We start from the raw sequence: 24971 nt of genomic DNA on the forward strand, positions 1-24971 counted from the left end.
CTGCCTTTCAATTTTTATGACTTTGGAGAAAGTAGCATCTAGCTTTCTAGCTGGTTCCATAATCACGATTGGGCACTTCAAATCTCTTATGCTTAATTTGCTGATTATGTAGTTTGGTGGTGTGAACTGTATGCTCAGTGAATTGACTGAAGATACTGCCATTATTTTTCTTTGGGGCATTTGCATACATGCCACCCAATTCCTATGTATTTGCATATATAAAACCTGAACTTCTTTTACCTTTATACACTTTTTTAGCATTTCTATTTTAACCTTTAAAATGTGAAATGCACCTGGCATATATGTAAAAATTGAAGTTTAGGTGTTATATATGTAAATACATAGGAATTGACTGGTATGTATGTAAATCTTGGCAAAAAATTTAAAATTTAGCTGTTACAGATGTAAATACATAGGAATTGAGTGGTATTTATGTAATTAGTTATTTGAAGATTGCAGTTCTGGTGAAATTGTCAACTAATAATTGTGTAATTAGATTCTTTTTTAACTAAGAGTTATGTAGTATAGCATAGATTTTTTTTATATCAATAAGGCTGTAAGATTTTAATGCAATGCACAATAAGGCTGCAAGATCTCTGTTTAGTTTTAATATAATATTTATAAACTTCGATTTCATGTGAATTTGATGTAAATTAGTCAGGAATAACAGCTGCTATATGCACATTTTATTGAGATGAGGAGTCATGAATCTGAATAGTGTTGATCACTTCCATCTTCCTCTTTCCAATCATTGTAAGAAACATACTTTTAATATGTAATATTTATAAAACCTGAAAATGATCTATAGAAGGTTTTGTTTCCCTTAAAAATTGATGCATTTATAATGTTGTTTGGTCCTAATGTTTTTAGGTCCTACAATTGGAACAATGTCTGTGATATCATCCTTTAATTTCCTTTCTTTTGAAGATTGGTTTGGATTAGATGGAATTCAAGGAACTTGCGTGATATATTGTCATTGTTTAGATTAGCTTGTATTTTTCAGTTGACTTTTGATTTGTTTGATGAGATTTAAGGTTTTCTTGTTCAAAGTGTGTGGCAATTTTGATAACTTATTGATGTTTTATCTCTATATTAGATTTATTTATTAACACGATGAAATATATTAATCAATCCCATAAATTTATTACATAACAATAATTAATTAATTACCTAAAAATTACATTTGTTACATATTTTAACACTCTGAAGTTTCAGTAATTTATTACAGAATAAATTTTGCTTATGGAGCTACAAAAATTTCACTGTTACAGTCTTCTTTTAAACAATTTTACCAAACAAGGGCAGAACGGTCATTTTTCCAGAAGCAGCTGAGCAGTTGTTTTCACACGGCTGCACCAAACAGACAGCAAACTTGCCTACAACTGCTTCCCCGCAGCAGCTTTCTAGGGCAGCGCAGGCTGCAGCAGCGCCAAACAGAGCCAAAATGAGGTTGCACAGTCAATCTAATGTTCTTTTTAAGGGCTAGAAGAGATAAAAGGTTTGTTCTTATGGTTACAGGATTAGGAAAGAGCCTAAATAGCTTCAAGAAGTATGAAATCAATCAATTTGATGTTAATTTCAAATCTAAAGCTTATTTCTTGGAACACTATTCTTCTCGCACGATTCTTTCTCCATATCTTTGAACTTGCCTCCTTGATGGCTTCTTCCCAGATGAAGAACCGTAAACATCATGACTCCCTGGCTAAAAGTCATGACAAATGAGAAATTGATATTGGAACACTAATTTGGAAAAAAGAATGGAAATAGGAGCATCCCCTATAGTGCTCTAATGCAAAAGAAAGGAAGGCGGGATTCGTTGTGGAGAAGTGAATTCCTTCTGGGAAGTGAAGTCTCCTCCACCAACTAACAACTCCTGCCAACAACTTCTATCTTTTGCTTTGTTTTTTTCTGTGTTTTGTAATGTCTCGCAAATATGATATTTTTTGGGCATTCCTAATAACCAATAAGATCTATCTTTGCGTTGTTTTTTCTATGTGTATGGTACTGTCTCACAAATATCATATTTTTTGGGCATTCCTAATAATATCAAGCGTTATTCCAATCTGGGCATTTATCATTTCTGGAAATTTGGGTGTACAAAGGCTTTTTAGTTATGAATCAGGTATAAAACTCATGAGGTATGCTTGGGCACGGCACAATTTCAAATTAGCTTGAAACTGTCCCCTCTGTACCAAGTATGTAACTCACTTTGACAAACTTGAGGCCATCCTTTTACCCTGTTAAAGCGTGGTAGCGGATAACTTAAAGTAGTGATGTAAGTTCAAGGCAACAGAATGTTCTTGCCATTTTCTTAGGTGAAAACAAAACTGAAATGGCTGGATCATTGTATGCATGCATTTCAACTAGTAATTAGTAAATTTAATTTCATTACAAAATCCAAGGCATGTAAAACCAATCCATGCTCTAAACCTAGAACGCAGCATTGTAAGAAAATGGACCTTGTCGGGAGCAGAAACCGCTAATCGCTCCATATAAGCCCGTCTCTCTTCCTTCGGCGCTGGAGGAAGGCTCGGCACATTTAGCACGATATCCACACACAGATTACTCAACGTGGCCATGTCCACTCTCTTTAAAACCTCCGCTCTCCTGATGCCATCTATTTCGCCTCCACAGGCTCGTATCGCAAGGCTCCGAAACCCAAGCTTGCCGGGAAAGGCTCGGCCACCGGTGATCATCGCCGGAGCGACGTGCTTGTAGAAGACAAATGAATGAATCCCGGCCGGAATGTGAGGGTTTAGGGTTTGAAGTGTCATGGAGCGAAGGGCTAAAATTGACGAGCAAAGACGAAGGAGGTGAGGCGGAGGTGGAGGGACGGATGAGTTGCGGAGGAAGCCAAATGCAACATTTGGGTGGAATATTCAACCTGCGGAACAAGAGCGTTGAATCCAATTTCACAATTTGACGTCATTTAGGATCATATAACTATATATACATATATATATATAACTATATCTATATATATTATATATATATATATATATGTATATATATATATATAGTTATATATATATATATATATAGTTATATTAAATTTTACTAAAATTAACATTAATCTTATTTTTATTGTTATGATTTTTAGATCAGCATCATTAAATTTGACCTCATGGCATAATAAATATGTTCTATTTATTAAATTTTAAATATATAATAACTATAATTCTATTTATTTTTATCACATATTTATATTATTGCATTATTGGAATCTTAGTAAAATAATCTTAATATTAAAAAAAAATTCTTGCATATCACACTTTTTATGTATTTACATAATCTATGGCCTAAAGTTTGATATTGGTATTTAGGGGTATCTACATGCATAACACACAATTTCTTATATGTCTCACACCTAAATTTTCATATTTATAAGCATATAAGTCGAATATTTAACATTTAGTATCTACATATTGCACACCATTTTTTTTTTTTTTTTTTTTTTTTTTTTTTTTGGATTTGTGAAGGGAACTACCAAAAAGTTCTGTATGTAAATATCAAAGTTTAGCTGCATACAGTGGATAACATTCAGGTCACTTCTGGAATCTCTCAATATCGATGGTTAGTTCTATATTTTCCCCTACATTACATCTACCCTTTAGGGTTATCCTTTTTTGTTGGGTATAATGCATGTTTTTTGTTATTGTTATGTGCATTGGATTGTGAATTGAGTAGTATCATTGATTATAATAATATTTAATATTTATCGATGTTAGTACAAAGATGGAGGATGTTTTTGAAGATAATGAAGAATATCAGTCTAATATGTTTAAATTGGAGGACGGTACGAAAATGGTTCAAATTTGCTCATGCGACAGTGTTAATTGTATTTTTATGAGAGATTGGGGTAGAAAGAAAATAGTTGTAATTCCGAGCAGAATATACAATGTCAAATATGTCTATATTGCCTATATAATGACAATAATTTGCATTGATATGGTGCAAATTTGAAGTAAGCCATTCTTTAAATTATGCGATATAATACGAAAAAAAGAGTGTTTGTTGACGCATTTAATATCAGAATTGAGGAACAAGTTGCTTTGTTATAACATACATTACTACACAATGTTCGTAATTGAGTCATCAAATTCGATTTGCAACAGTTCGGGAAAACAATCAGTAGGTATTTCAACATTGCATTACAAGTCATAGGAGAACTATGTCATGAAATGCTTCGGCATCCAAAGCTTCGAACTTTTTTGAAGATACGATCACATAAAAAATTTATCCTTTTTTTTCAGATATAATATCATTTCATATTTTAAAATATTCTTCGAATTAAGTACTTCTTTCTAACATAATTTATGTAAAAATAACATTGTGTTGGCATTATAGATAGAACACTCATTAAAGCAAGAGTTCCTAAAGATCATGAAGTTGCGTTTAGAGGTAGAAAACCAAATCCAACCTAGAATGTCTTAGCAGCAGCTAATTTTGAATTGAGATTCATATGTGTTCTTGCTGGTTGTGATGGTCAAGCACATGATGCAACTATGCTAAGAAATACATTAGAAAAGTTAGTCGGTTTGTGTGTTTAGAGTGTATAGAATACAATTTTTTTATAATATGACTTACAATTAATTATAATATTAATGGTAAATGATAATTTTTTTTAATATTTCAAAAATATTGGTTAATTGATTTCGACTATTTCACTTGAAATTGGTTTATTTTGTCATACTGTGTGAGAAGAAATCACTCAAAGAAATTCAGTTTAAATTTGCTTTCAAATTATAAGGAATTGTTTAATCTCTGATACTCATCATTGCGCACCACTGCAGAGCATGCATTTGATTCATCGAATAATCATTTTATAGTTTTAAAGCATGAGCCTAATTTTCTATTACAAACTCATATCGACGTTGTATTAATTTGTTGTTAACAATTGGATAATCACAGAATGTGGTGACAAGTTTATTCTCTCTATGAATGATTGGGTTAGAAGAAGTCACCACAGAACAGAACAACTGTTCTATCAATTATAGATGATTCTAGGGATTGGTTGTCTCTACAACCACAGAACAACTGTTTCATTTTGATACGGCATAAAATGCTATCATTTTATGTCGGTGTTTTCATATGTTGTCTCTACAACCAAATCCAACACTATAATTGTATGCTCGAATGCCTAATGTGCATTCGAAAGTAACCATTACAAAATAGCATTGAAACATTCAATTAATATTTATGCTTGCGAGTTCAATGCTTAGCCTTCTATGTTAAGCTAGTATATTGTTTATTTATGAGGTGTAGATCTATACACACAAAAATGAAGCTACATAATTCAATCATACACATAAGTGTCTATACAAGTTTAATAAAAATGTTGATTTAATTTTTTTTTTTTTCAAATAAAATGACAGAACAAGTGTAACTTTGATGTAAATATTATAGAATATTATATAATATTTTTTTAATTTAATTTTTTTTTGGAAAGTATATTTAATTATAGAGAATTATATAAACAAGAATGAATACTTAATATTAAATATATAAGATTCGAAAAATTATTTGATATAAAGCTAGTTAACATGAAAAATAAAAACTCTGCATTATAGTCATACACAATCAAATAACTCATAAATAAATAAAAAATAAAATAGCTCATAAGTATTCAAAATACAATATTTTTACTTCGCATGCATCCAACCAGACGGAAAAAATAATTCCCCTGCATTTACACGACAAATAACCAAACAACTTCAAAGGATTCAGAGTACATGGTAATTAGAGCACTCTATAAACATTATGCATTCTATACATTCCCTCAATGATAAAGGTTGCAAGGGAGAAAAAAAACTAGTAAAAAGAGGAATACTTTGTCAAAGCTGAATGATATTAGGTATTTGGAGTTGGGAGAGTGTTAAGGTCTGGCTTTTCTATTTGAATCATTGAAGTGTTGTAATTTCTCAGATAGATTTTTTGCTCGGATGTGTAAATAATGGTATGTTTTTTCTTCATAACTTTGGCTACCTAATGTTTTTATTTGTGGGCTTATTTTTATTAGGAAGATTTACATATATACCAATCAATTGCTGTGTGTTTATGTATGTAGCACCTAAACTTCAATTTTTACATGCACGCCATGCCACCTTCCCTATGCGTGAAAAGGTGTATTTCATTTTTTAAAAGTTAAATAATGGTGTTTTTTATGTGATACGAAAGATTTAGATGGTATAAATGTAAAAAAGTGAGGTTTTTGTGTAGGTATGTAAATGCATGAGAATTGGTTGGTGTTGATGTAAATGTTCCATTTTATGTTACTTCTTTGGTTCTGAAGTGACGTGGAAGCATTCCTATGGGTTTTGCATGCACAAAATTAGAAGCCGGTAGACATAATAAAGGCAAGAATTGTGCGACGATGTTTAGGGCTTGTTTGAAGAAGCATTTCAAAAAACTATGAATGATTACTGCCAAAAAAAAAAAAAAAATCAAAAAGTCAGACCATAGGTTTATGGCTGCCACCACACTTAAGCAAAGTCAGATTGTGAAACAGAGCTTTCCACCCCAACTTTTTGAAAAATCAAACAAAACACAGTTTTGTCAAACGATTGACAATTTTGTGTGTCACCGCACCGTTGCCCCCAAACACAGCCTTAATTTATTGTCATGTTTTGATACCAAATCTAATACAACATTTTTAGAATCACAAATTTCTAATGCGTCCCTAATATTTAATATACTTTTCCTAACTATTGGAGTTGGCTTTATGAATCCTTATTCTCTATTCATTCTTATTGCTTGCTTCATGAGATAGTAAAAAGAGGAATACTTTGTCAAACAGACGATAATCAACAAACATTAGAGGAAAACTATTTCCACACATATCTAAAAACTATTTCCACATATATCTAAATAGTAAGACAAAACATATGTGTCAATAAACAATAACCAAAAACTAAAAGGTTGTGAAGCCAAATTTTAAAATTCTCATGGTGTGAGTTTAATATTTTAAATTTAAAGGCTGTTTAGACAAGTAAAATTTAACCGTGGAAGGATTTATCAAATCCGATAAATCCACAACACACATGGATTTGATAAATATGATTTTAAGCGGAATCAATGATAAAATTTGGGAGCCATTATATATATATATATCTATATATATATATATATATATATATATATATATAGACAAAGCTTCTATATTTTAACATTTAATTGAATTTAATAAATTTGATGATAAATCCTATTCAAAAGAGTTATCAAACAACTCTTTAGATATCAAATATAGAGTAAAATGTCAAAATAGTTCATGACTATTTACATTGAGTTGTTTTATGGACTACAACTTATTTAAAAGTTAAGCAGCTTCTGTGACAGAAAATTGTTGCGAAGAAGCTGCAGCTGATAAGTTGGTTGTTTGTTTGTTTTTTACAGTTTTGAAACAGTTGTGTTGCAGCTATTTCTAAACAAATGACATTTTTGCCTCTATACTATGGTGCTGTTTATAACAAAACTATTCACACTAGCACATTCTATACTGGAAAGCAAATATCCCGTTCAAACATTACAAAATAAAAATAGACATTCCTAAATAGTGAGTAGCACAACAATAAAAATTCAAAAAAAACTATTAAAATAATAATTAATAATATGAAGATATTATTTTTAAAATGCACATGATTGATATCACGATATAAGTCATCTTCCAAGGAAACTCTCCACGTCCGACCATTATCGGCGGTAGATCCTCCAATTCATTTGCCCACCTAAAGAAATCACAGGATTTTACTATTCTCCTTAGGCACCTGTAAAACTTCTCTCGTAGCTATGTAGCTGTAGAGAAGTAAGCATGGAATATTGTAGTCCATAGTAGTAGTACAATACTTTGGAGATACCAGAATATTAATGTCATATTTTTATCCCAAGCAGCAAACAAACTGATTTCTTTTGTCTTGCCCATTACGAAAACTAGCATGCAAATAGCTAAAGAGCCTAAATACATTGGAGATAAAAAAAAGTAAGAAACATAAAAATCTACAGATACACCACCGCGTCACAACCACCATCATATTTATCAACATATTGCATTGTCTCATCACCAGCACTATCAGCACCACCTCCACAACACCACCACCTCCACACAACCTACCACAAACATCAGTAACACACCACCATCATATCACCAAAACACCAACACCAGCACCACACCACGACCTCCACACCACACTACACCACCTCCTCCAAACCACACATCACCACCTCCACACCACCAACCACCAACATCAATAGCACAACACACCACTCCAACACTTCCACATCCCCACACCATCTCCTCAAAACAAAACACCACCAAAATCATAGCACACCACTAGCATGGCACACCAAACAACACCGTAATTTTCCCATGCCAGCATCCACAACACAAAGAAACCAAGCCATCCTTCAATTTCCATATTATTTTCAAAAAAAAAAAAATGACACCACTAAAATCACAGAACCATAATTTCCACATAGAAAGAAAAACTGCAAAATCAACATCACAACACAGCCATTCTTCAATCCATCAACATCACAACATAGAAAATCACAAAATCAACATCACAACACCCTCCACATGTCATCAACCATAAAAGAGCATGGAGAAACCATGTCATCATGGAGCACAAAAATACACAAATAATTGCAAAATCAAAATGCCCAATATGAATATCTTGGGTTGACAGAGAGCGAAGAATCCAAACGGAGCCAAAGAACAAAGGGGAGAGGGATAGGAGAAGAAAGGCAGGCTCACAGCAACAACCACCAGAACCAAAGGGTCGTTTTGGAACCAACCCTAGGCCGCGATTGAATCGGTTGGTCTGATCCAGTCCGGTTTTTAAAACACCCTATTTTCAACATTAAGGGAAATAGAACTAAGAGTTAATTCCATTTTCTTTGAGAATGTTTGAAACAATGATTGACCATCACTCATGATTATTATAGCTCAGCTATGGTGATACAAATGTTGTAACCTGATTGTTGTCTTGCATCTATTTTTAACTAATGATTGTAATGTGATCAATATTAGTGTTTACTAAACTTTGTTATAGCAAGAAAAAGACTAATAAATTTTCATCTATGTAACCTCATCTTCTCCTGTTAAGGAGACAAATGCAATTATGTAACTTCAAACATATAGTGGACAATCCTAATTGAGCCATGTCTCATGACTCTTTCCCTTCTTGACTTTTTTACATAAAAATTATATTTTCTCTTTATCACTTCTATCTATGTACACATTGAATATTCTTACTAGGCTAAGTCTTAATTTTTCTCTGCCTCAAAGAATTATCTAACACAAAACAATCATACAACAAGACTTACTTGTTGCAAACTGACTATGTAAGAATCCATTCAGACATTTTAGTAAAAACTTAGACGAATAGCTTTAATCAGCATTCACTTTGACAAGTCAGCATATGAGTTTAACCTCCAAGGCTTTGTAGATTAGGTCTGAACTCGGTCAAAGGAGGAAGAAGACTGGTTTGAATTCAATCTTGGCGAAATTTTGCTGTGCAATTAATACATCATAAATCTTCAGAAAAAAATGATTTGTTAAATTAAAGACAAGGGAAAAAAATTAAATAAAGAATGTAATTATTTACAAAATGAGGACTGGTCATCTAATAAACCGGGAATTGTTTGCCATTATAATTCAACACATTATTATTTTAAGGAATAAATAGGATTATGATTGTGACAGAAACTAATACTAATGTTTTTTTTTTTTTTTAGTAAGGAGAACATTGGTCTAAGAGTTGAATATTGAAAGTCAATTTTCAATATAGTAATGAATGAATACTCGTCAACTTAAATAACTCACAAGACTTTTTTGGATGAAGGATTATTTCTCTTCAAAAAAATTAGGCGAAGAGTTGTTTGTTGAGAAAAAGGTTGGAAAAAAGCTAATGCTAAGAAAAAATATGATTTTATATTTGATCGACCAATAATTAAGCTGCAGTTTCGAACTTAATTTATTTTTGACACGGTTTAGCATTTTGTATGTATTCCTAAAAGTCAAAATGATCAGAATGCCCACAATAAATAGCGTTGATATTTCACTTTTGAATCTCTGGAGCAGTTAGTTAGCCCGCTTCTGCGCTCTTTAGTCTCACGCTCACAATATAAAGTCTTATTATTAAAAGGCTTAAGTTGTTCTTCTTAGCAATATTTATCTTGCTCAAGCTTGCTTTTGTTAGAGGTCAAGATATTGCTGATAATATCATTCTCGCTAATTAATTACTTTATGATTTTAATTTTGAAAATTCTACTAAAAGAATTGTTCTATAATTGATTTTTACAAGGCTTTTGGTAAAGTTGATAGATAATTTCATTATAAAAGAATGAGAAAACTTGGCATCCCTCCAATTTTCATTAATTGGATTGCCTCTTGTGCTGAGAATATTAAATTATATATGATTATTAACAATGAGATAAAAGATTATTTCTCTTCCACATCTGGTTTAAGGCAAGGATGCCTTCTTTTCTTATCTTTTTTTTTTTTTTTTTTTTTTATATTTTTGGCTATTTCTCTTGATTCTCAATTAAATAGTGGTAATCATTCTTATTATCTTTCTTATTTCATTTATGCTGGTAATATTCTTTTATTTAGAAAAACTGATTTAAATATTGTCACCATTATTAAAGATACTTTGATTAAGTTTAGTAGAACTACTAATCCGTTTCTTAATAATTCTAAAACTTATATTACTTATTCCAAGTCTACTGATTAAATTACTCAAAATCAAATTTGAAATATTTGTGGTTTTGTTATTAAACTGTTGCCTTGGAATTACTTGGGAGTAATTATTAAATCAACTAAGTTCATTATGGTTGATTGTCATGTTCTTATTGATAAACTCCATAAGCGGTTGGTCGGATGGAAGCAGAAGCTTTTATCTATTGTTGGTAGACTACAACTTGTTAAATTACTATTTGGAATTATTTATACTATAAGTTTCTTTCTTCTGCTATTCCAAAAATTATTAGAAAAATAATTACTTATATGATTTCCAATTTTCATTGCATAATAATTATAATAGTAAGCTTCATATTATTTCTCATAATAATATTACTTTGCCTAACATTTATGGTGGTCTTGATATCCCTTCTTTGAAAAACATTAATATTATGTGTGGGTCAAAAATTAATTGGAAATTTTATAATGTTAAATCTTATCTTTCTAAATGGACTTTGAATAACTACATATACTTTTAGATTAGTTCTCGTACTTCCTAAATTTTTTTGGAAGGATATTCTTAAGAGAACTTAAAAAAATGAGACATCACTTAAAATTTTAAGTTACTTTAAATATATTTCTTTCTTCTATGATACTTGGTTTAATGGCTCCTGTTTTAAAGTGTATTTTGGTCACATTATTTTCACTTGGCTTAATCCTCCTCAAACTGCACTTCTTAGAGTTGTTACCATCCATGGAAATTAGAATCTTGAATTTTTTCAATAATGTCCCGAATTATTTTTTAAATGCTATTATTTTTATTTCTATTATAGATGGTGAAACTTGTCTTTAGGATCAAGTTAACTCTTATTATCATAAGATTGCTTATATTTACTTATACAATCATTGCCTTGTGTTGATTGGTTTAAGCTATTAGGTTTAAAGGTCATTTTATCAAATAAGTTAGTCATACATGGAAAACTATTCATAATGGTTTAAAAACTAGTGATATTCTTACTCTTAAAGGAATGAATATTAATAATATGTGTATTATGTGACAATGATTTAGAAACTCATGCTTATGTTTTCTTTGAATGTTTTGTTTTCATTATCTCCTCAATAAGTGTGTCTTCTTATGATAATTATTGCCCCTTCTAATATTTTTCAAGTTTTATATTTTGCAGATAATATTTCTTGCAAAATTGAAAAAGATATCTTTTAGCTATACATGTTGCTGCCTATCACAATTGGTTAGAAAGAAGTTTAATAATTTTCAGAAATACTTATCGTTCTTTAGATAGTTTTATTCATCATATACACTGAATGATTATTTATGAGTAAGAACTAGAAATTTAAAAGAGATATTGTTATTTGTGTTAGTGATTTTATAAACCTTAAGTTTTGTCTTTTGTGGGGTTTTGTTAGCTATTTGTATTGGGTCTTTTGGTTGTTTGAGTGTAGTTTCTTTGTGAATTTTTGTGTTTGGCTTCTTTTTTGTTGTTTTGTTTTAAGTTTGCTTTTTGTTTTGGTTTTGGTGTCGCTTTTTGTTTGCCATGTTCTTTTTTATATTTGGTTGCTATTGTGTTTTGTTTTTCTTTATTTTTTTTTCTTTTTTTTTATTCTTTCTTTCTTTTGATTTGGTGTTGTTTTCATTTTCTCAATTTTGTTGGATATTCTGTTTATATTATGGATACTACTCCTTATTCTTTATTTTTTAGGCTTACTTTTGTTGCTATGATGTCATTTCTTAGAGTATTAATCATTCTTTGAAAGTTTCCATAGTTTACACTTTTACATCGTTTGATTCATTAAATTTAGTTATTTGTTTTCAACCGTTCAATGAATTTATTTATACAGTTGAGTCCTTTTTCCTGATTGTATTATTTGTCTAACTATTTAATGGTCTCTTGAGGTTTTTTTTTTCTTATCTTACAATATTTGTAAGATCTGGTGATTTGATTGGGTACAGAGTTTATTCCTTTAAACTGGATTTTAATTTCTTTGAATTTGGATGGATTCTTTGGGACTGGATGAGGTTTATCTGAGCTCCTTACTTTGATTACTTTTGATTATTTTTGGGGTTTTTGTTTCATTCTCTGTTTGATGTTATTATTGATGGATTCTGTATTCCATAGTAGTTGGATAGGAGGTTGTTGTTTGGAGAGCTCATTTTTCTGGTTGTTCTCAAATGTGAACATTGATTGATGGGAGCTCTTTACATTGGTTGTTGGTAGAGTTGTTGTCTGTAGAGTTCTTTTTACTTGATGGATCTAAGGAGTTGTTTGCTTGTAGTTTTTTATTTTTTTTTGGTTGTCGGTTGAGATATTGTTGTTTGAGGAGTTCTTCTTCCTTGGATGGCTCAGAGGAGTTATTCTTTGTTGGCAGCTTTATTTGATGATTGTTGGTAGAGATGTTGATGTTTGAAGAGTTCTTTTTCCTTGGATGCTCTTTCGTGATGTTTTTGGTTGGAGTGTTCTACTCTTGGATGCTCTATGGAGATGTTGTTGGCAAAGGTTTTTGGTTGTTTGAACTGTTTTTGGTTTTGCGGTGCTCTGGTAATAATTGCAGTCAGTCTCTTTTTTCCTTTTTGTTTGGGTTGGTTCATTCTAGGTTTATTTGGTTTTGAGTTGAGTTATAATTGTGGTTTATGGTTGTTTTTCTTCTCTTTTTAATAAAGTTAGACGTATTCCTCATCTTGCCAAAAAAATATGAAGTCTCCTTGGGGGTCTTACAGCTTTCGCACCCATCTTGCATGCTAATCAGGGGACTTCTCTTTTCAACTGAATCACCTTCCCAGTCAAACTTTTTCCCACACTCGCTCCCAACTGACCTTCTGCACCGCCTTCATTCTAGATTTACAGATGATCAAACTTAGGAAATCACACGTGATTACATTCCCACTTTCAAGGTGTCTAACGAAGTCGACTATATATGCATACAAATAGAAATTGAATTGAATAATAAAATGATTGTTGAGTCATATACTAGCGAGGTTTGATTATATTGAAATATGTAGAATTGTTGAGCATTAATTGCAATTTACTCATCATTATATCAGAGCGCATGCCCTATTAAATTATGGCATTATGTTATCATTAAGGTTTTATGATAACTTGATAACATCATTCTTGTTGATGATGACACACACACAAAAATTTACTGGGTAGGGCAAAAATCGGCACCGATCCTGATTTCGTGCTCATGGCACGTACCAAGAGGTCTAGATGGGTATCTTGAGCTTCAAGATAGTATGAATGGACACTAAGTCTTCCTAAGTCGTTCAAGTGAACACCCGACACTCGTGACATAAAAAATTGATGCCAACATGAGTCTCTCTTCCCTTTACTGGAGGCAGCTTCTCACTTATACTTGGCAAGTGTGAATAAGATAAATTATATGCACTTTGTTGTTCATACTATATATCCTAATATATTACCGTTTATAATATAATAAATAGTGATTATTTATTGACGTCAATGTGTTTTGCAGACAGTCACCATAGCAGTAGACCTTTAATATTATAATATTTTAATGCTTCGGTTATTTGTTTAAGCTTAAGTTTTGGTAGTTTGACATTTCATTTCTTTTTTTAGTTAGTGTCTTACTCTTTATTCAATTATATTTATTATTAACTCCGATGTATTAATGAAAAACATTCTATTTTTTTCTACTTATTTTTGTTGTCGTATAGATATATAATTTTTTCTTTTGTGGGTATAAAACAAGTTCATCATATCATCACGCCTTATACTGTCAGAGTGTACCACCTTTTAAACCCAAAATGGGACATGACATCCTTGCTTCGCAAAATCCATAGGTAATAAGCAAAAAAAAATTCTACATTTGTATCATAAATATCTCAAAATAAATTCAAAAAGTTCAAGATCCATGCAAATCAAAATTTTAATCAACATATCGCAGCCCAATTTCTTTCCATAAAAAATATTGTGAGCTTATTTACTATATTCATTTCGACAAATCAATTTAATGGTGGGGGAAAGGAAAAAGAAAAAACTTTCATACTTTGAACTTAAACCACAATCTAAAGCAAATATTATTGTTGAATTTCAAAAGGGAACAATGAAGACTCTTCAAAACAAGAAATTAATGATAACAAATACACAAACGGGGTGGCAGTAACAAGAAGGTTATTGCGGCCAGGCGATAGCAGCAGAAGGTTTGGTTGTTAGGTGAGGCAATAGGTGGGGTGTAGGAGGGACCGTTGGGGTAGTATACGATATGGGAGACGAGTTACGATAATAGGATGGAAGGTAGAATGGATTTTCGGCAGTAGGGAGGGAAGGGAAAGGGCTCGTGGCAATCAGTTGGGTGGTATAGTGGAGTTATGACAATTGTGGAAAAGGAAAGTTACGATAGGGAAAGTAGGATAAAGGGTGATACAAGCGAGGTAGAAAGATAAGAGGGGTTTTCGGTTACAGGGAGGGCAGCAAGAGGGGGAACATCAAAAGCAGAGGGTTTGAGGCATAGGTTTGGATGGCAGCGGGCGAGAATAGGGAATATGAAAGGATAATTATTCCGGTGGGATTGAGTTCCAGTCAGAGCACCCCTCAATCTTTTGGAAAAGATCGCTACATTAGACAAGATATATCCAGAGCACCTTCTCGCCATTGGATACAACCCTGGACGAAAAAATAGTCGCCTACGACAAGTTGGATAGAAATCAGAAATCAAGAAGACAAAAGTTGAACCCTAAAACAACAAACAACGTATTTATACTAAGATAGGTACGAGGAGAGGGGGAAAGGGAGGTCTTCCCACTCAATAGCAATCAGCCAGTCCAGCAGTGAAGCGGTATTCCCATTCAACAGCAGTCGGTCGGTCCAGCCTCCCTATTGGACCGCAAACCGACCGGTTCAGCCATAAAAGTCCTGCGTCATAAACAAAGTACCAATCTTGATAATGAGAGCACAATCATGTATATTGTTTGAACTAACCTAAGATCATAAACAACTATATTATCAATACACTATAATCAATAAATTTCAAAAGTTGTGGAAGTCAATTTAGGAATTGTAGCATTACTCATGGAAATCAAGCCATGTTTACTTGGAAGCTCAAAACTCACTCAATTGATTCTCAAGGCCTAAATTGGGAAGCTCGGGACTGATCAAGAGCCATGGCCCCTACGTCTCTTTTAGGCCCTGTTTGGGGCAGATTATTTTGCTACGGCAGCGTTTTCAAACGCTGCCGCATCGTTTGTTTGGGCGTTCGTAAGAGCGTTTCGGAATCGTAGATAATCGCGGGCCGATATTTGTTCTATCCATCGGACGCGGGGGCCTTGTTTCGTTCGGCGTTGGCTAGGGCTTATCGTGCGTTATTTTCCTCTCGTGCCCCTGGTTTCTCTCTCGCGCTCTCCCACGTGATCTTCTTCACCGATCTCATGCGTACACTTCTGGTGAGATCGCCCCACTCCTTTGCTCTCCTTTACCGATCTATATGCGGCTGGAAGGTTTTTTTTCTGGAAGGTTTTTTTTGGTTTTTTTTGTGTTCCTTTGGTTTTTTTGAGGGCTAGAAGGCAACTTCGAAGCTTTTAGGTTTCTAGTTATGATCTAAAAATGAAAATTCGAAATGGATCCCATACGTTTTGGATTTTTGGGATTTTCAGCTCTTGCATTTGGAGATTTGAGTTTTTTTTAAGAACTGAATATGTCCAAAATTTTGGGAGAAGAGGAGGCCCTGCTAAAATTTATTCTTGAAATTTTTGGGTTTGGTGTTTGAGCTTTCTTTGGCCTTCTTTTGTTGTTGAAGAGAGATTTGATTGAGGTATGTTTTCTTCCTCCTCTGTGCCCTTTTCGTCTTATGTTTTGCTCGGCCAAGGTTGCTCCAGGGTGGCACCTTTGGGCGAGAATGGCATGCTGGTGGAATGTATTTTAAATGCTTTATGATATTCAGTTAAAAGTAAGTTTATGAGGGAGGTGTAGTTCAGTTCTCAAGCATGTATAGGCTATCTATTTATCTTCTTAGCATGTTTTTACATATGTAGTGATATTTGGGGGCTAATCTAGCCTTCAAGAAGGGTTGTCTTCATCTTTGTTTATGCTGAACTAATCTATCATATGCTGGAAGAAAGTATTATTTGGGTGGCTGATTTGTGAAAATAATTTTTTTTATGGATAGTTGTCTATTAATGTTTATATTTGGATAGTTGACTATTAATGTTTATATTTTAAATCATTTAGGATGGATCCACAACGTGAACGTCGTAAGAAAATGACATTTGCTACAGCCTTTGCGATGTTGTTATTGGATTATTACCGGCGTAGCACTACTCGCATTCCCCGCATGACATCCACCTTTGTTGGAGATAGATGGGTTGGTGAAATGTTATCCAGTACAGTTCAGAAATATTTTCAGAAATATTTTCAAAATATTATCTGGTTGATGCAGAATATCATATGCAAAGGGGATACCTGAAGCCCTACCCTGACATAAGGTATCATCTTCTTGATTTCGAGCGAGCTAGTGGCACAGTACGTGGCAGCAAGGAAATGTTTAATAAACGTCACTCATCTTTACGCGGGTTAATTGAAAGAACATTTGGAAGAACATTTGGAGTTTGGAAAAAGAAGTGGGTCATCTTACGTGATATGTCGTCGTATTATTTCCAAATGCAGGTTCATATTGTGATTGCAACAATGACATTACATAACTTCATCCGAAGACATTCGTCACGTCAGGAGCATAACTTTGGGAGAAAGTTCTATGGTTGTGTCAGAGGTGTTTCAGCTCGTTGCGGTTTCCTTCCTCGGGTGGGCTGATAGTCCCACATATTATACTGTCAGTAGTCATGCCAGCAGTCATATGAAACCGATGTTTTCTCAGGCTGACACTGCAGATGTGGACCGCCGGTGTGACTGCAGATGAGGACCGCCGTAGTCAGAGTTTGAAGCTAAACATTTTAATATTTCTCATTATTGTTGTACTTGTATTTCTACTTTTTTTAGTTATCCTGATACCCTTGAGAGTGTGAGAACTGTATGGAATCTTTTAAAATTGATCTGTGATTATCGTATGTTTCTGTACTATATGTTTTTTTTATACCAATAAGTTATTCTAAATAAGCTGCCCCAAACAGTTTTATCGGACAGGGGCAGAAATGTCATTTAACTACCATTAAACTATTTTAAATAAGCTGTCCCAAACAGCAAGACAGATTATTCTGATAATCTGCAGATTATCAGAATAAGCTGCTTATCAGCTTATCAGCAGAGCTTATCAGCAGAAGCTGGATAAGTTGCAGCTGCCCCAAACAGACCCTTAGTCGTTAGACAATCCAAATCAGCAAGCTTCAATGCTCTGCAATTACTATTTTGGCTAAGATTAGCATAATCTCTTAAAGAAAATTGCATGTTTCTTATGTCATAAATTAGCAGAAAGTTAACCGGACAAGTATCTCTACTGCTATTCATCCTCTTCATTTAGAAGGGAAAAAAAACTCTATTCAATTGAAGCGCTAAGAACTCCCAAAAAATTAGCAGTACTAACCAACTCCCTCAAGTCAACCCCCTCAATCCTACTCGAGATGATGCCCACAATCCAACTCCCTCAAGTTTGCACTCACCGTCATCAATCAACACATTCCACAACTAAGCACCCGCCACCCCATCTTCCCATTCCATCACTTCTAGATGAAAATTTGACATCCAATATCCATCGATCACATCCCAATGCATGCATATCTAATAAGAGTAGGGGTATAATTGAGCCAGGCCGGCTCACGAGCTAAGCTCAAACTGACTTGATAATGAGCTTGAGTTCAAGTTTGATAAGGCTTTAACTCGTTGGCACACGAGCTAGCTTTATTTGAAAATAAAAAAAAAATAAATAATTTCTAAGTCCAAGTTCCCCAACGTTAGGTTAAACCCAAGCATACTTCGGAGGCTGCAAGTGTCACTAACTACTCATCTTCAAAATCAACTAATCCCATTAATGTCTTCTCCAACAAGCTACCATCATGACTTCCTCACCACTGGTCTTGTTGATGTCATTTCTAGCGAGCTCTCGCCACAACTTCCTCATAGTTGACCGCATCAATGCCTTACTCAACGAGCTCCAGTCACAACATCCCTCATAAATCCTTTTTTCCAGCAAGCCCCACAGGTATTTCCTTGCCAGTTTTTGTCTAAAATTTTGAGAATTCGGGGGAAGAACTCAAGCTCACAAGCTGATCTCAAACTGGAATTTTATAAGACGAACCAAGCCCTAGCACAATCTATAAGCGTGAGAGCTCAAGTTCAAGCCTATTGTGAGATAGGCGAGCCATGCTCAAGTTAGCTATTACTCGAGTTCAACTCAACTCATATAAAGCTCTGATTAAAAATTATCACTTGTAACTGAAAATTTCACATCTGATATTGACTACATCCATGTTTTGGCTTAGCAACTCTCGTCGCCCTTACAAGCCAATGTGGATTCAGTAAGTGAAATTATGCAGTATGCATTTGCTTCCACTACCTGAGAATATTCTATTCCCCCTAAAGGCTGTTTTCAACGGCTTGCTATCAAATATCTCTTAAAATCCATTTGGGCAAGCCATTAAATCTCTCTTAAAATCCATTTGGGTGGCTGCAGTCGCCTTTGAATATGGTTGCAGAACAACTATCGGAAACATATATTTTGTCTTGAAAGGTGTTGGAATTATATATATTTCCCCTTTAATAAGTCAAACACCAGCTTTCTTACAACTGCTATAATTTAGCAATTTTGATTGTAACAAATTGCTTCCCATTTCAAAAGTTTTTGAAAAAAGATAAGGTAAGAAAATTTAGCCAAGCATAATTGTAATAGTTGTTCAGAAAGAAAAAACAGTGAAGAAGCTAAATCCACATATCTCACTCAGCTCTGAAGTGCACGCTCAAATCATCATGTGCTCCACCATCGCTATCATCAAGGTTCCTCTCAACACATGGGGTCCAACAAACAGCTTCACTTCATACCATTTTGGGGTGGGTTACACAGCTAGTTGAGACTGAATTCTATATTGCATTTATCTCTTCCAACATGTAGCCATTTTTTTCTAAATGTTAGAAACACCCCCACTCTGCATAATAAAAGCTGAAAAATAAGTCACTTAAATGTTCCTTCTTTCTCCCTTCCACCGCAATCTCTCTCTTCACCAACTCCTAAAAGTATTATCTCTAGGCAACCACTACATTTCTCTCTCTAGACAACTTCCCAACATGCATCACCCATCGGCACTATGATTGCTTTTTAACGTTCAAAGGGGCGTTCATAACAGGAAAATATTTCCCAAATTTTGGAGTCAAATTCATTAAAAACTTAACATTTATGATGTGCATTAGAGGTTTTACATAGATAAAAGTAATATAAAACCCAACGCTGTGCTTTTGTGAAAATTCAAATATGAATCAAGGGGACTGAAAAAAACAGTTCTTAAAGGATTATTGCAATATGAAGGCTAATCAAGCATGTGTTTCATGTTAATAACTAAGAGACCTGAAACTGGAGTAGTCCAACGTAGAAGTTGCCTACGTATTATGGGGGGAGTGATACCACATGAGCTAATATTATTTATTAGTCAATTGGAAAAGTTATTTTGTTCCTATTTTGTGACATCAATATCTTATGAATTTACAACTCACAACCTATTGGAAATATGTAGTCAATCAATTAGAGCATTCAGGTAAAAAGCAAAAGGAAAAATCCGAACAATCTTAATTCAAGGAGAAACCAGTGGTACATTTTGTAACAGAAAAGCAAGCCAAAACATTACAAGATTTCCACGCCACCTCAGAAAGTCAAAACTAAGCCCAGAGAAAGTGGTATGTTAAAAGTATTTTTACCCTCAACCATTTAAACGATAACCACAAATAGAAAATTGTAACAGTAAAATCTAGTTAAAATCTATAAAAAATTGGAAAAAAACCAAAATGTAGTGTGAAAATAATGAGAATGAGCATTTACACAAAGTAACAAGAGCTTTTCTTCTTTACATTTTGCCTTTAAATATCACAGTTAAAAGAATAGTTAATAAGGAAGTGCAAATAATGGTATCCTATGACAATACAATGTTTAGCAGCATGATCATAACATAGTACATTTATAAAATTACCTCAGTCATTCAGATTGGCACCAGATTCATCAGTATCCTCATCCCAGTCCAAGGTGACAGAATTCACTGATTTCATGAGCTCCGTTAAACCAGTGAGATCCTCTAGGTAGGCGGGCTGATTGATGGCTTGTAAAACAAACTCCATTCCCTTTCTTCTATATTCTGAAACCACCTGAAACAGCCAAATGAAGAAACCTCAGCATGCAATAAAAACCACAAACATGTCCAATCCAGAAATTGCATCAAAAAGGTCCACTTAAAAACTGTGATTGCCGTAGCACTACCAACACAAATTTACCACAATTTCCAATTTGCTAGCATGAGAGCTGATCTCTAATAAGTGGACCTTTAGCCACTCATAGGGGTATTCTAGTAATGAGATATGTGAAGGTAATGACAGCTTTCTCTTCAATAAATTTTGAAACTAGATCTTATAAACGAAGAGTCCTAATAGCTTACAAAAGGTACACATTTTTCCATCTAACCTCATTTTATTGTGAGAGTCAGGGCAAGAGGATTGATAAATATTATATTCTTTATTGAAAAAAGAAGAAATCTCAAATATTATTGATCACAATTTTTAAACTTGACACTTGATTGAATTTTAACCATAAAAATAAGGATTAAAAGAATATGAATAATATTAGAATTTTATTTGATAAGATAAACCAATATCATCGGAGTGAAATCATCAATGAATGTGACAAATTCTTTTAACTCTAAAAGTAATAAGGGATTTTGAGGGTCACAAAATATCTGAGTAAATTATCAAAGAAGGAGTTGAATTCTTGAATATCTAGATTCAATTTCAGGATATTAAACTCTATGATGTTTAGTAATTTTACAGATCTCACAAAAAAAAATTAATGTAGGTACTAATAAAAAATAAAATGAAATATATATTGTCGGGCTTTTAAAAGAAATGTCTTCATCTATAATAATGATCTCAAATGGTGTCATCCTTTTATGTAGTTTGCCCAATCATCCTTCCCCAATGAATGAAGTCTTAAAATAAACTAAGATTTGTAAGCAATTGTAGTCTTTGGTGAGCTTATGAATAGACAAAATTTATTTTTAGGTTAGAAATAAATAATAAATTGTTGCACGTAAATACAAGAGAAATAAAAATATTTGCTTGACTTAAATTAGTGATTAGAGAGCAATTGACAATTTTTTTTTTCTTTTTTATTATTGAGATAGGATTGCATATTTAAAAAAAAGTTGATAAGGCCTATCATATAATCAATGGCGCCTCAATCTATCATCCAAATAGAGAAACTACTAGAGATAATAAATGTACAAGAACTAAAATTTGTACCACTTTATGCTAGAGAGCATAATCTGGAAAATTTTTCAAGGGAATTAAGCTGTTTAACATGTCAATTTCTTCTAAGTTGAGAAATTCAGGTTCAATAAGATAAGACTAACCTTTTAATTGTCCTTTATTTTCACCATAGCCTTTGAACTTTTTGTGGAGTTACCAACATTCCTCTTTGAATAGCCCATTTTTCATGTAGTGAGTGCACCACAAGTTGCCTTTAAGGAAAGTTTTTTATCCATCATTTCGAAAAAATTTGATAGTAACAAGTCCCTCAACTTGTGATTTTGTGGCTATATGACTGATATTTCGAATCTAAGAGTATCAAGCATTACTATCCTTGCTCTTTTTTCGATTCTTATCAGTAAGAACTTAGCTACGGATGGTATGTTCTCTCTGCTCAAGATTTGAATAGCGACTTAGTCAAACTTATTATTGAGAACTACAGAAAATTAAATCCCGTCTTTCTACAAATTGTTTAAGAATCACAATACAATTAATCATCATACTTCATCTTGAGACCTTAAAGCATTCTAGTTTTAACCAATAGACCTTCATTACATTTAATGACAGATTAATTTGGTTTTTGAAAGCTTTGTCTTGATCTCATATATTAAAGCGATATCTTTAACTTTCGAGCAAGTCTGTTTGGTGACTTCCAACCATATTTTACAGTGGCTAGGAACATGTATCATCTATTGATTTCATGCATCATGATATTTCATAACTATGATATTATTATGAAATTTGTTTCGTACCACTATAAAATTAGAGTTATTTGTATCAAAAAGAGAATAAAAAGATGCTTGATAGCTCTTTTCTTATAGAAAGGACTTCACAATTCAAAAGTTTAGATAGTTATTTCCATTATAATTTTTTTCCATTCAAACAATATAGGATTTGTAGTTGTTGACCTCGCTTTCGGTCGAGGTGCAGTTTTCTCCTCCTTAGTAGCCTAGGATCTAGCCGTATGATCTTTCTGTCGACTACTCCTAGAAAACTAGTGAAGGAGCCCATCTCCGTTAGCAATTCTGAACTTTTCTTCGCTCAACTTGGCATTCCATATAATAGTTTTGACCGTTATTGCTTAGCATGTAAGGCTACTCCGAAGAAACTCAGAGAGTATTCCTATAGAACTGTCGGCCTTAAGATTGACTGTACTCGTTGATTTGGCACCGCCGTTCTCTGCACCGTCCTGTTTGATTGAACTCATACCGGAATTTTGATAGGATTCGGATTGCGACGCGTTTTGACCCGATCGACGACAAGGTTGCCCGGACGACTCCGAAATGACGAAACGGACTGCGCCGATGCGTCCGGAACATCGACTTTGCCTAGGGGGGACGTTAGTTTCATTGCGACGGCGTCTCTTGGGGAAAATACATATTTAAATGTTAATTATAATAATAAAAAAAATTTTATTATTATTATTATTAACTTATATTAAAAATCCTTAACCTAATTTCATTTTCCCCTCTCCCGTTTCTTCCTCTCGCGCTTGTGGACCTCTGCCTTAGCCGCGGTTCGCTCAGTTTCGCCTGGCCCACTCCTTCGCGTCGTTGGAGTCTCGTTCCCGCGCTCGCCTCGCGCATGCGGGACGATCCCGCGACCCATCTCTTATCGTATCTCATCCTCTGCGATGATCTCATCCTCTGCCTCTCGCACGCCCGTATGGGGGCGTCTGCTCCTCTTGATCCTTCGATCTGTATGTGATCCCCTAATCATTCCCTCTCCTTCTCTATGGTTTATATGATACTCTATTTGGTGCGTTTCAAGCGGCCGAAAATCTCTGAGGGGGGAAAACTCTGTCATTTTCTTTTCTCACTTACTTCTTTAGCCTGTTGTATTTGGGTTGGTTTCCTCTTACTGTTGGAGGAAGGATTGAAGTGGAGGTTTGCTTTGAAAATTTCTGTGTGGCTTTTCTTTGCTTCAGGGAGGTACTTTCTCCCCCCTTTGTGTCCTGTCTTTCTTCGGTTCTCTCTCTGCCGAGCCCCTTAGCTTAGTACAGTAGACGATACAGCATGCTTACGTGATATTACACTTATATTTTTTTTTTGAATTACTTGGTACTCAAGCATCTAGAAATGAAAAAAGTGAGCATGTTCTAGGAGTTAAACCTGATTACTTGCTTAAAGTGGTGAAGCTATGGCATGTTTTTATTTATTGTAGCATATTTCTATCGGAAGCAATTAGGAGGGTTGAAACATGGCTTTGAGACAATGTTAGCTCTTCTTACAAGCATGTTAGGATATGTATCATGAAGCTTTTCATTTATTCTTATCTAGCATGAGACATTGGAAGGTTTATTTGGTCTTTCACGCATGTGGAGCTCGGTTTTAGCTCATGTGGTTGCCTCAATTGTTTGAAATCTATATGGAGTAGGAAAAATTTATTTTTGGAAGTCTCTTGAAGTTTATCTTGATGGCTTGGTGTTTGATTTATCACTGCTCTTTCTCATTCAAATATTGGTTTTCAAGTATTGGTTCAGAAAAGAAAAGGAATTTTTGGAGGCCTTGAAATGTTAGCTTTGAGATTTATGCATGCTTCTTTACTTCATACTATCCTGTTCATATAAAATACATGCTGAGGGGGAGTTGCTGAGGGGGAGTTGTTTGAGGGGGAGTTGTTTTACCATTGAATGGCTCGATTTTGCCCCTCGTTGGGTTCGGTTTTGGTCTCATGTGGCTTTGCCTTGTTCGAAACATATGCTATGAAAAAAAAAGGAATTTCTTTAATTTGGAGGGTCCTATAAATTGTTTTGGTGGCTTGTTTTAACCCTTCATGAGGTATCCTTTTGTTTAAATACCTGTTGGAAGTTGTTTCATGCTTGGAATAGTTAAGTTAGGGGCCTAAATATACTCTCTATGTTATTGTTCTTGTTTAAG

At 33.8% G+C, this 24971-nt stretch overlaps 1 protein-coding gene across 1 annotated transcript in view; it reads right to left on the bottom strand.

Moving 5' to 3' along the window:
- Positions 1 to 20599: 20599 nt before the first annotated feature.
- Positions 20600 to 24971, bottom strand: part of LOC110027474 (ubiquitin-like modifier-activating enzyme atg7) — a 23847-nt gene continuing 19475 nt past the window's right edge. Inside the window, exon 14 of the mRNA XM_020728918.1 lies at positions 20600 to 20940. Coding sequence (XP_020584577.1) covers positions 20770 to 20940 — 171 coding nt within the window. The 3' untranslated portion in view covers positions 20600 to 20769. The remainder of the gene's footprint in view (positions 20941 to 24971) is intronic.

This window comes from Phalaenopsis equestris, unplaced genomic scaffold (assembly GCF_001263595.1).
Source record: "Phalaenopsis equestris unplaced genomic scaffold, ASM126359v1 Scaffold000428, whole genome shotgun sequence".
NCBI classification, from domain to species: domain Eukaryota; kingdom Viridiplantae; phylum Streptophyta; class Magnoliopsida; order Asparagales; family Orchidaceae; genus Phalaenopsis; species Phalaenopsis equestris.